Raw genomic sequence first — 15,220 nt, 5'->3', positions numbered from 1 at the left:
AGCATTATTTCCAAAGTCTTGGCATATAGTATTGTTTATTGACTCGTATTTGGACTACTTTCCATGTTCTTCCCCCTCTGTCTCTTCTCCTGTATTCTGCCCCAAGGATTAACAAATTGCTTGTTTATATTTGCAGGTCTAATTACAACAACATCAAGGAAACTTGATCGGGAGCAGCAAGCAGAACACATATTAGAGGTAAATTATGATGCTTAATTTCTTCATTTTAGCAGTTGTCTTGTATATCTTCATTACAAATTGGCTTCCCTATGTGTCATTGGTTGTCTCCGGAGTTGGTGAGGCTCATCTGGCAGCAACAAGAAACTGAACCTTTAGTATCATCAGCCTAGTCCTGTGGAATGCACTTTCTGTTTTAATATTTAAAGTCTGCTGGAAACTTTTCTTTGCTGTCAATTAATTAACAACAACAAAAATAATATCTGCAACGGTTACTCAAAATTACGCTGAAGCCTCTGGCAGGGCAGGAAATCAGAATAAGGAGTCAGCCCAAGGTAGATTGAAGTAGCTTATACTAATTAATCTCCTCTTCACTTTATATGGGTTAGGCACTCAATGGTTTGTTTGTTTTTATCTCAGTGATTTTCATTCTTGCGAGCCACCCTGGTGCCTTGTTAACGTGAAGTACGGCAAATAAAATGCTTTAAAAGAAATAAGTATCCTTGCACGAACGGATTGGGGGTTGTTAAAATCCTACCCCAACTCCCCAAACCGGCTCTAGTTGTGGGTGACACACCTTGCCTTCCTGTGTTAAGATATAAGAGACTGCAAATTTTTTTCCCAAACAGCCGAGCCCTCCTTTCCTCAGAATTGTGAAATGGAGCTCAGAGATAGTTCTTACTCCAGGTTTCCACACAACCCAATTTCTTTGGAAGGGGTGGGTTTAGCTTCTCTCCATCCCTAATGTGATTATAAACTTATCTCCTTGGCTCTGGGGTTGCATTACTCCATACCCTCCGAACATTTCTCTGATGAAAATAGGGATGTCTTAAGGAAAAGCGGGATATTCTGGGATCAAACCAGGATGGCTTCTGTAAATACGGGACTGTCCTTGGAAAATAGGGGCACTTGGGAGGGTCTGGAGTCAGCTGCTGTGGTGATATTCTATATATTTGCCAATGGAAGCACATGTAAATCCACTTACCATTGTGATCAAGCAGTCCTTATATTGGAAACAAAAACAAAACTATTGCACCCTAAAGCATTGGATTCTGTGGCGGCTTCAGCAGTCTTCAAGACTCCCACTCAGTAGGCCACGTGTACCTCCTGCTCAGTGGCAGGTTAAGGTTCCAATTTATCAAATACCACTGGCTGAGTTCTTGAAGGTTATTTTATTTTCACAGTATTTCTGTTTACTGTGTTTATATATCTGCCCTTGGTGATAGCTGTGCTGCCTTCAGAAACAAGAGGGAAATCTTTTGATATTCATAGAATGCATATCCTTGGCTATGCAGTTTTATAAGTATATAGAAGAGGGTGTGTAACATCAGTGGGAGAGTCTGAAAGGCAAAATTGTACAAACAAGCCAGAGGTATGCCACTATTTGCAAAACTGCCAGGATTCTATAATGTAAAGCTACCACTAAGAAATACAATTTAGATGATTGCTTTTTTTTTTCTTTATAGCCCAGTAAGTAGCTTTCAGCAGCTCTTGAGTCTGGCAGAAATGTTTTCCCAGTCCTTCTACCTGAGATTTTTTTAATGAAATGTACAATTCTTAGGTCTCTTTGCAAGACAATCTGCCTTGTTTTAACTAACTATAGTTAGGCTTTATTAATGTGCATTCTGGTAGATTCTCCTGTTTCAGAAGATTGTGCTTCCTGGTGGGTGACTGAACCTCTTTGTTGATGATCACTGGTGTAGATCAGGAGTGATGAAATCGTATGTGGCCCTTCACATGTTTTTGAAATACAACTCTGATCATCTCTGACCAGTGGCCGTGCCGGCTGGGGCTGATGGGAGTTGGTATCTAATGATATCTGGAGATCCACAAATTTCTATCTCTGGAATAGATGGTCATCTGACAGTGCCTCAAAAGAGCAATGTGGTGTTTATTTTTGTGGGTTTTTTACAGACACCACATACTACAACTACATGTGCGTGGCATACTTTTGAGAGCACCCTTGTGGTGTTGGGTGTGGAAGACACTTAAAAGAGCAATGTTTTCCATTAACAAAGAATATCTGCCGTGGTAGATTTAGATTAGGAATTGCACAAGCCTTTGCTTGCGTATCTTTTCTAATACTAATTTTAATTTCTTTAAACAAATGATTTAAAAAATTGAACTGATTAAATTTCATCAGTGCCAAGTACCGGTCCCTGTCTCCCGCTCTGCCTCCCTCTCACTTCATTTTCCTTTGTTGACTTGCGGAAGAGCATGCTGCCCAAATCAATAAAACCTTAATTTGGGCACTGCAGTGTATGAAAAAAGACAAGTTATGGGGTTTTTGTTTTTACTTTAAAATGAAGTATTTCGAGCAGCTTCCCTCAGTTCTTTTATGTTTATATCTTTACAAAAAGCGGTTTGGGATGGAGTCCAAGATATTTGCAGAATGGTGGCAATATTATCAACAGCTTGTGCCAAATGCTGTGCATCTGGCTAATTAATTGAGCATTAAAGTGTTGACCAGATGGACTGGCAAGTTTATCCTTGTTTGCTATTAAAATTTATCCCACATTTCACTCTTGTTTGCATAGTAACAACGATAAATATGGTGCATTCCTTTTCATGAAAACATTTTACTGGATTTTATAGGAAACAATTAAATGGAGTCTTGCTTTTAAATACGGCATGTTTTTGTGTGTTTCTTCAGACTCTCCTGTCTCGGAATATAGTTCTTTCCATTTTATTTTTCTCCTCTGTGACAAAGGACAGTTTCAGATTGAAATTTTAAAGAGCAGTTTCACAAGGACTTACTACATCTTCACTCAGAAGCTTAACAGTACATTCCTAAACATATTGACTCAGAAATTAAGCCTACTTTGTTCAATGGAACTTACTCGCAGTTAAGTCTGCATAGCACTGCAATGTTGGGTGGCTTTTTAATCACTGTGTCTGCTGCATTCACATTGGTCTTGCTACTCTACCAGTATATATATTTTTTGTTGGGACCTGGACATCAAATGCTGTATGAATCAGAGACTGGTGATAGATCGGGGTCAGCAAACTTTTTCAGCAGGGGGCCAGTCCACTGTCCCTCAGACCTTGTGGGGGGCCAGACTATATTTTGAAGGGGGAAAGTGAACTAATTCCTATGCCCCACAAATTACCCAGAGATGCATTTTCAATAAAAGGACACATTCTACTCATGTAAAAAGATGCTGATTCCCGGACCGTCCACGGGTCAGATTTAGAAGGCGATTGGGCCTTAGTTTGCCTACCCTTGTGATAGATGGTGGAACCAATCAACTTACTCTTTCCAGAATTGTGTAGGAAATACAGATGCAGCTTCTGGCTTGGCCATGAAGCACTTTGGGTGGTCTTGGACAAGTCAAGTTCTCTCAGCCTACTATTCCTCATAGGATCATTTTGTGGCTAAAATCCTTCTCTGAGAAGGGTGTGGTAAAAATACAATAAAAGCTGATTGACTGTTCTAAACTGGCAATACAGTAGATGAATAAACCAGATGTTCTTTATTTCAAGGCACCTCCATTCGCTTTTATACTAATACTGTACATGCATGCAGTTCTTTTCTCTTTTTAAGAAAAATAGCTCTTCTCAAGCAATTACATTTTGCGGTACTTTATTTGGTCTGCTTAGAAGGCCAAGTTTTATTTATACTGGGGTGGAGAAGCTCTACCCTGTGAACCACATCTGGTCCACCAGGATTTCCCATTTGGACAGCCTGATCGTTTAGGGCAAGCCATGTATACAACTAATTTCACTTCGGAAAATCCTTACATGTGCAGAAGGGTTGAAAAATTGCGAGAGGCTTGCAAGTGCAGTTACTCAGTTACCAAAACATTATTATTTTTTCAGCAGCTTGCAGTGAAGGTTTCTGTCTGGTGCTGTTGTGGTTGCTGAAGAGTATTTACAGTGAATAGCCTCAAAGCTCATGTCTGGCTCAATCACTAGCAGAATCCGGGAGTGGTCTTTTTTTGTACCTTCCCCAGCATAAAAGTTTCGTTACCCCCAACTGTTTCCGCCCCTCCCTGCGCCCCAGACTACTTCTCAGGATGGGCGATGGCAAGGGCGTGCTTCCCTCCTCTCCAGCTTGCTCAGGAGCAGTGTTTAGGCTCTCACTAGCATCCTCTAGGGATGCAGGTGGCGCTGTGGGTTAAACCACAGAGCCTAGGACTTGCCGATCAGAAGGTCGGCAGTTTGAATCCCCACAACGGGGTGAGCTCCCGTTGCTCAGTCCCTGCTCCTTCCAACCTAGCAGTTTGAAAGCACGTCAAAGTGAAAGTAGATAATAGGTACCGCTCCAGCGGGAAGGTAAACGGCATTTCCGTGCACTGCTCTGGTTCGCCAGAAGTGGCCAGTAAAGCGAGATGAGTGCCACAACCCCAGAGTCGGCCACGACTGGACCTAATGGTCAGGGGTCCCTTTACCTTTACCTTAGCATCCTCTGGTCCTTGTACCTCTTCCCCACTGGAAGTGAGGCTTTCCTCCTCCCCGGAAGAGGAACTGCTTCACAAGATTTTCGGAGGCTCCCTGTAACACAACTGCCCTTCTATTTCTCGCCTCTGTACCGATGGCAGTTCCCTGACAGTTTGCAAAATAACAGGGTTTGGCTTACTGGGGTGAACAACATTTGCATTACTCCCCCCCCCCTTTAAATGCCACATTTTTTTCTTTTTACAGCTTGACCTTTGCACAAGCAGTTTTATTTTGTCTGTGTGACATAACGGCATGTTTAAAGTGTGTTTTCTTGCCGTTTCTTCCAGTCTGATGAATTTGCATTTTTGGAGCAACAAAAATGGACTTGAGATAAGCAAGGTTTAAAAAGAATATTTAAATATTGCCAATGAACTTGCACCGAAATGTCTTGAACATATAAATTCTTCCAACTTTTTAAGGAACCAGAGTTCTATTTCACTACCTGTTGCTTTAAGCTTTGTCAGTACTGCTACTGACAACAGTGGCGTAGCGTGGGGGGTGCAGGGGGGGGCCGGCCGCACCGGGCGCAACATCTGGGGGTTAGGGTTAGGGGGCGCAAATCCACGGGTTAGGGGACACAAATTACTTGCCTTGCCCCGGGTGCTGACAACCCACGCTACGCCACTGACTGACAAGACACATGCTAGAATCCCCCCTCTTATTTTTCCCTGTTTATGCAAATGGGATTTTTTGTTGTTGTCCATAGGTAACAGTTGCAGACAGCGGTATACCAGCAAAGTCGACTCTCGCCCGCGTCATTGTGAAGATCTTAGATGAAAATGATAGCAGGCCTCAGTTCTTGCAGAAGTTCTATCAGATCAAATTGCCTGAGCGCGAGAAACCAGAGAGAGAGAGGATTACCAGGAGGGAGCCTATCTATCGTGTAGTAGCTGCAGATAAAGATGAAGGTCCCAATGCAGAAATATCTTACAGCATTGAAGATGGTGATGAGCAAGGCAAATTTTTTATCGACCCAATAACTGGAGTGGTCTCCTCTAAGAAGTATTCTGGATCTGGGGAATATGACATTCTTACAGTAAGTAATATTTCAGTTTTGACATTCTATCAGTATCTTAAAATGCTTACTATGCAGTCGGAGGACTTGGAAAATCTGATACCGAATTAGATGAGATTTCTTTAAATGAGTGCAACGCAGGTGTGTTTATCTTCCAGTTGAAATATGGATGAAGACGCTTAATTTATTTTCAGGAATTAAAAGAAGTTAATTGCATTGGCATTCTACCTGCTCATCAGAGATTATAAAAGAGTTTCCTATGCTGCGTAGATTTGTTACATTTAAAAAAAAGTCTGAGGTTGCAATTCTGTGGCATTTACATTGGAGAAAGCCCCATTGGACTCAATGGGATTTTTGAGCAGACATGTATAGCATTGTTTTGTAAAGCTCCCTCAGGTTTACAGAACTTAATTTCATGGTTCTTGGCCTCTTGTCACTGAGAGTGCTGTCAACTTTAATTTCTGCATGTCTTTGTTTTGTATGTGATCTGTCCTGGTTTACATGATTTTCCCCCCAATCTTGTTCTATATTTATTAGATTAAAGCAGTGGATAATGGTCGCCCCCAAAAGTCTTCAACAGCTCGGCTTCATATAGAATGGATCACAAAACCCAGTCCGGCCCCTGAACCGATTTCTTTTGAGGAATCCTTTTTTTCTTTTACTGTCATGGAAAGTGATCCAGTCGCTCACATGATTGGAGTAATAGCTGTGGAGCCTCTTGGCACTCCGCTCTGGTTTGATATTACAGGTAAGACTATTTGATGACGAATGTTCATTGGAAATTATACTGTGATTATCTGGGCTGTTGTTCATAGATTTGATATGTTCTAATCCCAAAATGAAAATGGTTTCTAAGAAGAATTTAAGCAGGAGTTATTCCTGCATGTATAAGCTAGCTGTAGCCAAAGTGGTCCTCTCCTGAAGTTGCCCAACTCCAAATACCATCAGCACTAGCCAGAGTGGCCTGTGGTCAGGGATGATGAGATTTGTAGTCCAACAACTTTTAGGGCGCACCATGTTGAATATACCTGCTATAAAGAATATATTGTTAACCAGAGGTTTCATTGCAATCAAGTGTCATATCAATTTTATGCTATCTCTATCTATCTATCATCTATCTATCTATCTATCTATCATCTATCTATCTATCTATCTATCATCTATCTATCTATATCTATCTATCATCTATCTATCATCTATCTATCTATCTATCTATCTATCTATCTATCTATCTATCTATCTATCATCTATCTATCTATCATCTATCTATCATCTATCATCTATCTATCTATCTATCTATCTATCATCTATCTATCTATCTATCTATCTATCATCTATCTATCTATCATCTATCATCTTATCTATCTGTCATCTATCTAATCTGTCTGTCTGTCTAATGAAAGGATTGTTTTGCTGTTTTTCTTCCATAGTTTAGATTTTTAAATAGTCTTGCCTCTTTTACTAACCAATAGGGGTGGATCTTCAGCATCACACTCAAGTGATGTTTATGTTCATTCAATGCTTGATGGAAAGATCTCTACTCTCCTCTTCCCAGCAAGCTGTTCTGGGGGATCTCCCAACCGCAGATTTTGGGATGGGGAGCATTTTGTTGTGCTAGTGGGACTGGTTGCACTGGCCTCCACTAGCACAGCAACTTAATCTGTCCCATGTATGTATGTATGTGTGTGTATATATATAAACCCCACACAGTCTGTTCTATTACTGCCCTGTTCTACCCACGAAATTTCATTCAAAGGAACCTCCTTCCCAGTAACATGGTTGACTCTGCCATGCCTTCAGAGGGGAATGTAGGGCAAGTGTGCAACTGGGGCTGCAGCCACCCCAGCACTTCCTTGGGGGTTCAAGTCCTTCTAAATAAGCCAGAGTCTGTGGATGGTGTAATATGTCAGGAGTGCACTTCTCCGAGTGGATCGCAGCCCAAAGCAGGTGGGAAAGTCTGTCCAAGGTGAAATACTAGTACAAGGTGTAAGTGGTGGGGAGTGGGGGAAGCAATGCAATTTTCAAGAGTGGATATTAGTTTTTTGGGGGGTGGGGGTGTAGAGAGTGGATAACATGTTGGTGGTACTACCTCACATTAATCAAGATCTCGCGGTTTCTGTTTTAAAATACCTTACTGCACCTTTTTCTAACTATTACTAATCGCATGAATCAGTTTGATTGACATATTTTCTTTCTTCTGTGCTTGCCTTCCATGCTTTCTTTCTTTTTGGCTGTGCCAGGAGACAAGCTTGCTAGTGAAGTTTTTTACATCTTTCAGATGGCTTGTGACCTGAACTGTACAGCAGAAGGTATCTGCTGAGATCACATAATTTATTATCAGATTATGAGATCTAAAGTGAAATCGCACCAATTTATAATAATATCTAATAAATCTCGAGCAGTTTGTGTTTCCTTGTTCTTTCCAGATTCTCTCTGCTCCCCTCCCCCCCTTTCCTGTAGTTCTTGTTTGTTTTTTATTGCGTGTTTTGGTTTTGTTAGTGTTGCTTGTCACCACATTTCAGCCAAAGCACCACTTTGAAATGCTGGTATAGATACTTTTGATCTTTCATGAGCACCCAGACTGATGAGAGCGGCGGATGCAAAATAGCTTGCTAGAACAACATTGTTAGGGCATTTCTAGACGTGGCTAGATTTGCAAGCTAAACAGGCCAAATCGGTTTAAAGCTGGTAAACGAAAATGTCTTTGCCATCCCTGAAAAGGCAGGATCTGGCCTGGGCATGCCTTTCTGGTGAGAGAGTTCCAGTGCAGATGTTGGCAATCATCTATACTGCTGCCCATAGGATACCAAGCCAAATTCAAGGTTCTTATGTTGATATTCAAAGCCCTGAGTGCTGATAATGCTTTCCTATCTTACTTCAGCTAAAAGTCAGTTATTTAGTGTTGTCAGTTCCTTACTGTAGAACCCTCTCCAGCAGATATTTGGCAAGCATCTTCACCTTTGACTTTCATGCATCTCTTGAAGCCTTTTTTCCTGCTGACAGGCACTTTCAGTTGTTTAATGATTATTTTAACAATCATTTAAATGATTGTTTGGTGTTGTTTTTAAATGCTTTTTTTTTTTTACTTTGCTGTACACTGCCCTGATGTTTTGTTAGAGGGCATTATACAAATAAATTAATAATAATAAATCATCACAGTACTGAGAGCTGCTGGTCCATATTATTTAAAAGGATTTTAGCAGGTGGCACGAGGACTGTAGAAACACACCTTTGTGGTAGTTCTGTGCTTTAGAAACTAATTTTTGTACCACTTTCTTTGAGGTATCACTGCATCAGTTGTGGGGGAAGCTGCTGTTTTCATGCAGCATAAGGCTTTCTGTCCCAAGGCAGATGGATGTCCATGGCTGGTATTCTCCTTTCCAGCATCACCTCCAGTAAAATATATCACACCAACAGCTCACATAAAATTTGTGGTGTTCTGCCCTACTCCATTTTAATGTTGTCGAAGATTCTTTTGAGGCAATTAGAGGCTCTAGCCTGACTTTAGATACCCACAATAATTGTCAGAAATAAAGCAGTGTTTATGGGGTGCTGCCCAGCCCATCAGTCTGGGTGATTTGTCTGAAAGGCAGAACCAATCTCCGAAATTCCACTGGTTTTCTAATTTGTTGGAATAAAGATGTAATCGTAAACATGCTGACTTGGAGTGAGTACCATTTAAATCTATGGGGCTTATTTCCAAGTAAGTATACTGGTGATTGGATGGCGTTTACAGTGGTGCTGTGCAGAAATGTTCCTTGAGTCCAAAAATAATTGGAATTCATAATTACAGAAGGCAAAATGGTTTTTAGCTTTAAAAACAAAAACAAAAACCGACTGTGCTTTATAACCTTGCTTTTCAAAAAGGACAGGAAAGAACACTTGTACCACGTAATTAGGACAAATGTTTTTGCCGTGGAGAGTGTTGGGGCTGACAAACAATGGGAAGTAATTTATACTTTTCAAATCATTTGTCTAAAAGTTGAATCTGGTAGAAGTTAATGACTGGCATTTATCATGGCTAACTCCATTTGGTTTTAAAGGGTCATTGTGTTGCAGAGAGGCAGTCTGCTCACAAATAATAGTATTACTATTATTACTGTAATCACTTAAATGTTTGGGCAATTGGCTGTGTTTATTGAGCTATATTTCAGTTTCATTTTTCAAAGGGCATTTAGAAGTTTTATAAAGGAAAAAAATAAATCCATCACTGGAAAAGGGGTTAGGGTGTTTTGTTTTGTTTTAAAGCCATTGTGCTATTTTCACTTTTTCAGCCTTTAATTCAGTGTTTTCCTAAAGCTTTTCTTCCAGTGCCCCAAAACAGGCTGGTCTATTGGGGTACAATCCACCGAACACTGCTCTTGTGTAAATTCAATAGCCCACTGTGGTAGTAGTGCTGAGTAGATTGCACCCATGGTAAGCATGCCTGAGATTCTGATACACACCCCAGGTTTTTGGTTTAAACAATAAAACACAGTTTTAAGATACCATATCATATATTATTCAGTGAGTAGTTCCTTCAAGTGAAATAATATTTGCTCTTTCTGGGCACATAATGTAAATCCCCACGTGGCTAGTCACCTTTGACAAGTAAGAATCACCTTCAGGCTATCAGGGAAGAAAGATTTGCAAAACTTGGTTCTTTTTCTTTTACAAATACCATATTTTTTGCTCTATAAGACTCACTTTTTCCCTCCTAAAAAGTAAGGGGAAATGTGTGTATGTGTCTTATGGAGCGAATGCAGGCTGCGCAGCTATCCCAGAAGCCAGAACAGCAAGAGGGATTGCTGCTTTCACTGCGCAGTGATCCCTCTTGCTGTTCTGGCTCTTGAGATTCAGAATATTTTTTTTTCTTGTTTTCCTCCTCCCAAAACTAGGTGCGTCTTGTGGTCTGGTGCGTCTTATAGAGTAAAAAATGCGGTACCTTTTCTTTCACAAATACGCAGGCTAGTAAGCTTTCTTGCGGGATAGTAACATTTGTGGGCTAATTTGCATGGCTGTTTTAGAAGAACATTCATCTATTTAAAGCAAAGATATCAGGATTTGAAAGATATACCTCTGGAAACAGAGTCTTTGCCATGAGACAAATAAATAGGGAGTACTGTAGCAAGCGTCAAGCTTTTTGGCCCTAGTGGCCGACTGCTGTATTACAACTAGGTTACAAATACGATGCACAGCCTCTGCTATTTCAGAACTGATTTTGTTTTAAGCATCATAGCAAAGTATGTTTTCGTGAAGCGATACATCAAAGCAGCGTTTTATGAACTTCTGTCTCATGCAATTTCTTGGAGCAGGTGGCAACTATGACAGCCGCTTTGATGTGGACAAGGGCACTGGAACCATCGTTGTCGCTAAACCTCTTGATGCAGAACAGAAATCAAATTACAATCTGACAGTAGAAGCAACAGATGGAACTAGGACTATTGGCACTCAGGTAATGGAATTTCTAATGAAGTGTTTATTGAAAGAAGAATTTGTAACCATTTCTTGACGCAGCTTCTCTCCCTCCCTCCATTCCCTTGGGCAGAATTACCTCTTGCATAAATAAGGAGGACTTTGTGTTGAAAAAGAAGTTTCTAGTACCAACAGAGCACAATAGCCCAATGTTGGGACAGCCAAAGGGGAAAAGTTATGTGTAAGCAGATAAGTACGCCTCGAATTAACAGCTTTTAAGTCATAGAATGTTCTGGTATTAGAAGAAAAAATGAGAAACAGAAGCCAGGCATTCACAAAAAAAGAAAACAGAAACAAATCCCAAACCAGCCGAAATTGGAGACGGTGTAAAAGGTGAAATCGGTTTATGTTGAAACTATTGTTACAGTGAAACGATCTCACAAAAGTAGGCAGTGTCATTTTTATATATAATAAAAAAAAATTCTATATAGAGAGTTACATTTTTACTCAACAATTATATTCCAATTCAGCAACACTGGTGACTTCCCTCTCACCCAGTACCAATGTTTATAACCCAAATTGCACAAAATTGTGTTTTAAGGTTCCACCTTATCTAATTTCATCTTCTCTAACAGGTTTCTTAATATATTCTGTTGTTTTCTTACACTTCAAACCAGGCTGTGGTCTTCACATACAGGAAATAACTTTTTATATAGACTAGAAAAGGTTTTCAGTCTTCTTTAAAAGATGCTAAATTTGTATCTTTCATCAGTGCCGTCAATTTTGCCGTCTCTGCATATTCCAAGATTTTCATCAACCATTCTTCCATTGAGGGTGTCCTCTCCCTCCTTCCATTTCTGTGCATTTAGAATCCTTGCCCCTGTAGTCACATACATAATTACCATTAAGGCTTTCTTTGGGATTTTGCTTTCTAGTATCGCCAGTAGAATATTTTCATTCTTGAAAATAAAAATGTCACTATATAGTAACATTGCTTGGTTTGCTACCAAGTGTTTACCCAATGGTTAGGTGTTGCCGGTCAGATTTCCCAGATGACTGTACCAATATAATGTATGTGCTTACAAATGAGTTTTCCACAACAGCACAGTGTGTTTTAGATGTATCCTCAAACTTTTAACACTTCTATTTTAGTGATATCAACTTCAGGCCAACTTCAGCCCTGTTTAGGGAAGCTTTTAATGTTTAATAGATTATTGTATTTTAAAATTGTGTTGGAAGCCACCCAGAGTGGGCGGGGTATAAATAATTTATTATTATTATTATTAATCTTTCTTAAGTGATAAAAATACCTTCTGAAAGTGTCATTTTCTTTGAAAGGATGGCTCTGCATATTACATCTCCTGGATGGAACTATAGATGTGATGATGCCCAGTTTAGATGGCTTTAAAAGGGAGTTAGACAAACTGATGGATGGTAAGACTAGAGTCCTGATGACCACAGAGTCCACAAAACAGAGGCAACATACTTCTAAATACTAGTTGCTGTTAAACAATAGCAGTAGGTTTTCTTCCTTAATTAGAATTTAACCTGACTGTGGATAGATTTGACTTCTTATTCCAAACAGCTGCTTTAGACATATTGTTTCTACTGCTGAAGTTTAAAATCATTCAGCATATCATCTGGGAAATGACAGAAGAATAGTTTGCTAATACTGGAAATGGTAAACATGCTGCATTTTCTTTTTAATGTGAATTAGCGCTCCTGCTTTTTGTTTGTTTTCTGCCTTTCAAAATGCACAGAATGTTTTCAGCGGTTTCCTATTATCTCTCTTCTCATCTTTTAGCAGACAAAGTGAGAGATGGTGGTTGTAGCTTTTGCGGGACCAGCACAGAAGCTCATTTTCATCAGAATTTCCCTGTTCCATACTTGAGGGGATTAGCTTGAACTATGGCTGCTAGAATTTCACATTTCTGTGCTCCTCTAACAGAAGGACAAGCAACAATGCTTCTGAAATGAACAGGGGTTGCTTGGGGGTTTAGTCTAGACATGTCTCCTCTTGAAGCTTAGCTTCCCTAACTTTCACACTACTTCTCTTAATAAAAGTCCATTAAAAAAAAAACTAATAAAAGTAGAATTAGTCTTTGTGTTGTAATCTCATGTGTTTCAAACTATTATTTTACCATATTAGTGCACTATTCGTTTGTCATTTTAGTTCCTTGATGAGAGGTGTGCTATTTCTTTTAACAGCACCAAGGTGTAAATTTCAACCATACCCTTGCTGAAATTCAATATAATAATAGTAGTTTAAATAAATACTTACAACTCACTCTTCTATTTAAAGTACCCAGAACAGCTTACTTAAATAAGAATGTTTTAACAGTTGATCCACTGAATTTTGTAAGAACAGATAATTGTTAGAAAACTGCATTGAGATGAATTACAAAGTTTTATGCAGAGAATGTGCTAAAATGCATTTAAATGCACACACTGCCTTGGATTGTTCAGGTTATAAAATATTTGGCTTGGTATTTGAAATACTGTACAATAAACAGTTTAACGAGTCTTTGATTAACAGCCATTTATTCCCACATGCTATTTCAATTTTACTGGTGAAAGTGCATGTTATCATATTGTCTATGTAAAAATAGTAAACTAACTATATTGGCCTCCTTATGGGAAAAGGAACCTATTGAGTATGACTTCTAAATGGGAAGGCTGTGATTGGCTTTGGGCCATGAGCATCTGTGAAACATTTGACTCAGTGAAATTATTTAGATACCTTTTTTTGGAAAAATTACTGAGGCTGTAAGCAAGGTTGCTGTTGTGTCTAATATGCAGCTAAATGCATGATGTACAGATAAAATTCAGAGTGTTCAGTTATACTCTTGTCGGTGTAAAAGGTGACCGAGGAAGAAGAGAGAGATTGGGGGCAAGGCATCATGTGCCTCCAAAACATGAATGCTTTTTAACCTGATTTTAAATGAAAAGTATTATTCATTAGAAATGGGAAATAATATACTTGATTAATTCATATTTATAGGAAAAGGTTTTGTGGCTCTGTCTACCTGCTATAGTTAACGGCTTTTCAGTAGTGTAACAGATACTTGTTGCTGCCATCTGTGCCCTTTCCTCTCCCATCATACTTAAGTTCTGCATTCTGCTTTTATTATGCATTAGCACTGAAGATAGGCTGTTGTTCACCTTCTGCCTTACATATTCTGCTTTCAGTTTCCAAATTGCAGCTTTATTGAAAACAGTAAGATTTTATTCTTGACCTCTGGATCTTAAATTGCAGTTTTAATTATCAGCACACGAATGTGTGTAAGTGCAGCTGAAACATGAGTGGACAAGCATTTTTCAGAAAAGAGACTGACAAGGGCTCAAATACATAATGGATACCCACTTTTATATCATACCTTTATGCATCCCATACTGGAGCATATGTTTGTTCTAATTCAGTAGCCTCTGTGGAGGAAATTTCGCTCTGACGCCTTATGCAAGATTTGGTAGTTACGTGAAGGATTTCTGAGGAGGCAGCTTTTGAAGGGCCACTTCTCCCCATATAATTCTTCCCACCCAGCAAAAGGGGGCTTTGTCTTGTCCCACCACTGTCTGAGATACAGTTGGGTGTTGGTTATGGGGATTGTCGTTCCTAACCTTCTGTTTACTGGTTTTTCAACCTTTGTTGAAAACGTGCTTTTTCCCCAAAGCAAGCTTCTAGCTTGCCTTTTGTTTTGACTTTTCTTTGTTCCCTCCAGAATATGGTCTCTTCACTTTTGCACTGTTATTAAAAAAAATGTGTTGGACTTGTACAGTATGACTGCAATGAAAATAGATATAATAATGACAGGATGAAGGCCGTTCTCATTGCACTCGTCTGTATTTCTGTGACAGCCGTGAAAACCAAATGCCAGTGTTCTCTGATCTTTGGGCACTCCCACCGTATGTGTGTGAGTGAACCACACATCCAGCCCCTCCTCCAGCATGACAGTGACAGCAATTCTGCAAGAATTGAGCAAGGTCTGCTAAAACGAAAATCCTTTTCAGGTGTCCTGGGGAATTGAGTTCCTCAATTTGGGTGTGACAACTGAGATGACTCTCTCATCCCTCCACTCATCCAAGAGCACGCAAATGGACCTTTGTTCAATGTAGTGGGGGTGGGGTGGGGGGAAGCAACATACAGGAGGTGCTCCCAGCTGCTCCCTCTAAGACAGGGGTCGACAACCTAAGGCC

At 39.8% G+C, this 15,220-nt stretch overlaps 1 protein-coding gene across 5 annotated transcripts in view; it reads left to right on the top strand.

The window, feature by feature from the left end:
• FAT1 (FAT atypical cadherin 1) overlaps positions 1–15,220 on the top strand; it is a 116,148-nt gene that overhangs the window by 56,537 nt on the left and 44,391 nt on the right. For all 5 annotated transcript variants that reach the window (XR_014172052.1, XM_081926488.1, XM_081926486.1 and 2 more), the window contains exons 4-7: positions 137–198; positions 5,324–5,653; positions 6,170–6,380; positions 10,927–11,066. Coding sequence is in view for 4 of the 5 variants with exons in the window: in XM_081926488.1 (XP_081782614.1) it covers positions 137–198; positions 5,324–5,653; positions 6,170–6,380; positions 10,927–11,066 (743 nt within the window). In the remaining variant the exon portion in view is untranslated. The remainder of the gene's footprint in view (positions 1–136; positions 199–5,323; positions 5,654–6,169; positions 6,381–10,926; positions 11,067–15,220) is intronic.

Source organism: Podarcis melisellensis (assembly GCF_964234715.1).
Source record: "Podarcis melisellensis genome assembly, chromosome: 9".
Lineage (NCBI taxonomy): Eukaryota > Metazoa > Chordata > Lepidosauria > Squamata > Lacertidae > Podarcis > Podarcis melisellensis.
This window is presented reverse-complemented; position numbering and strand designations above follow the sequence as displayed.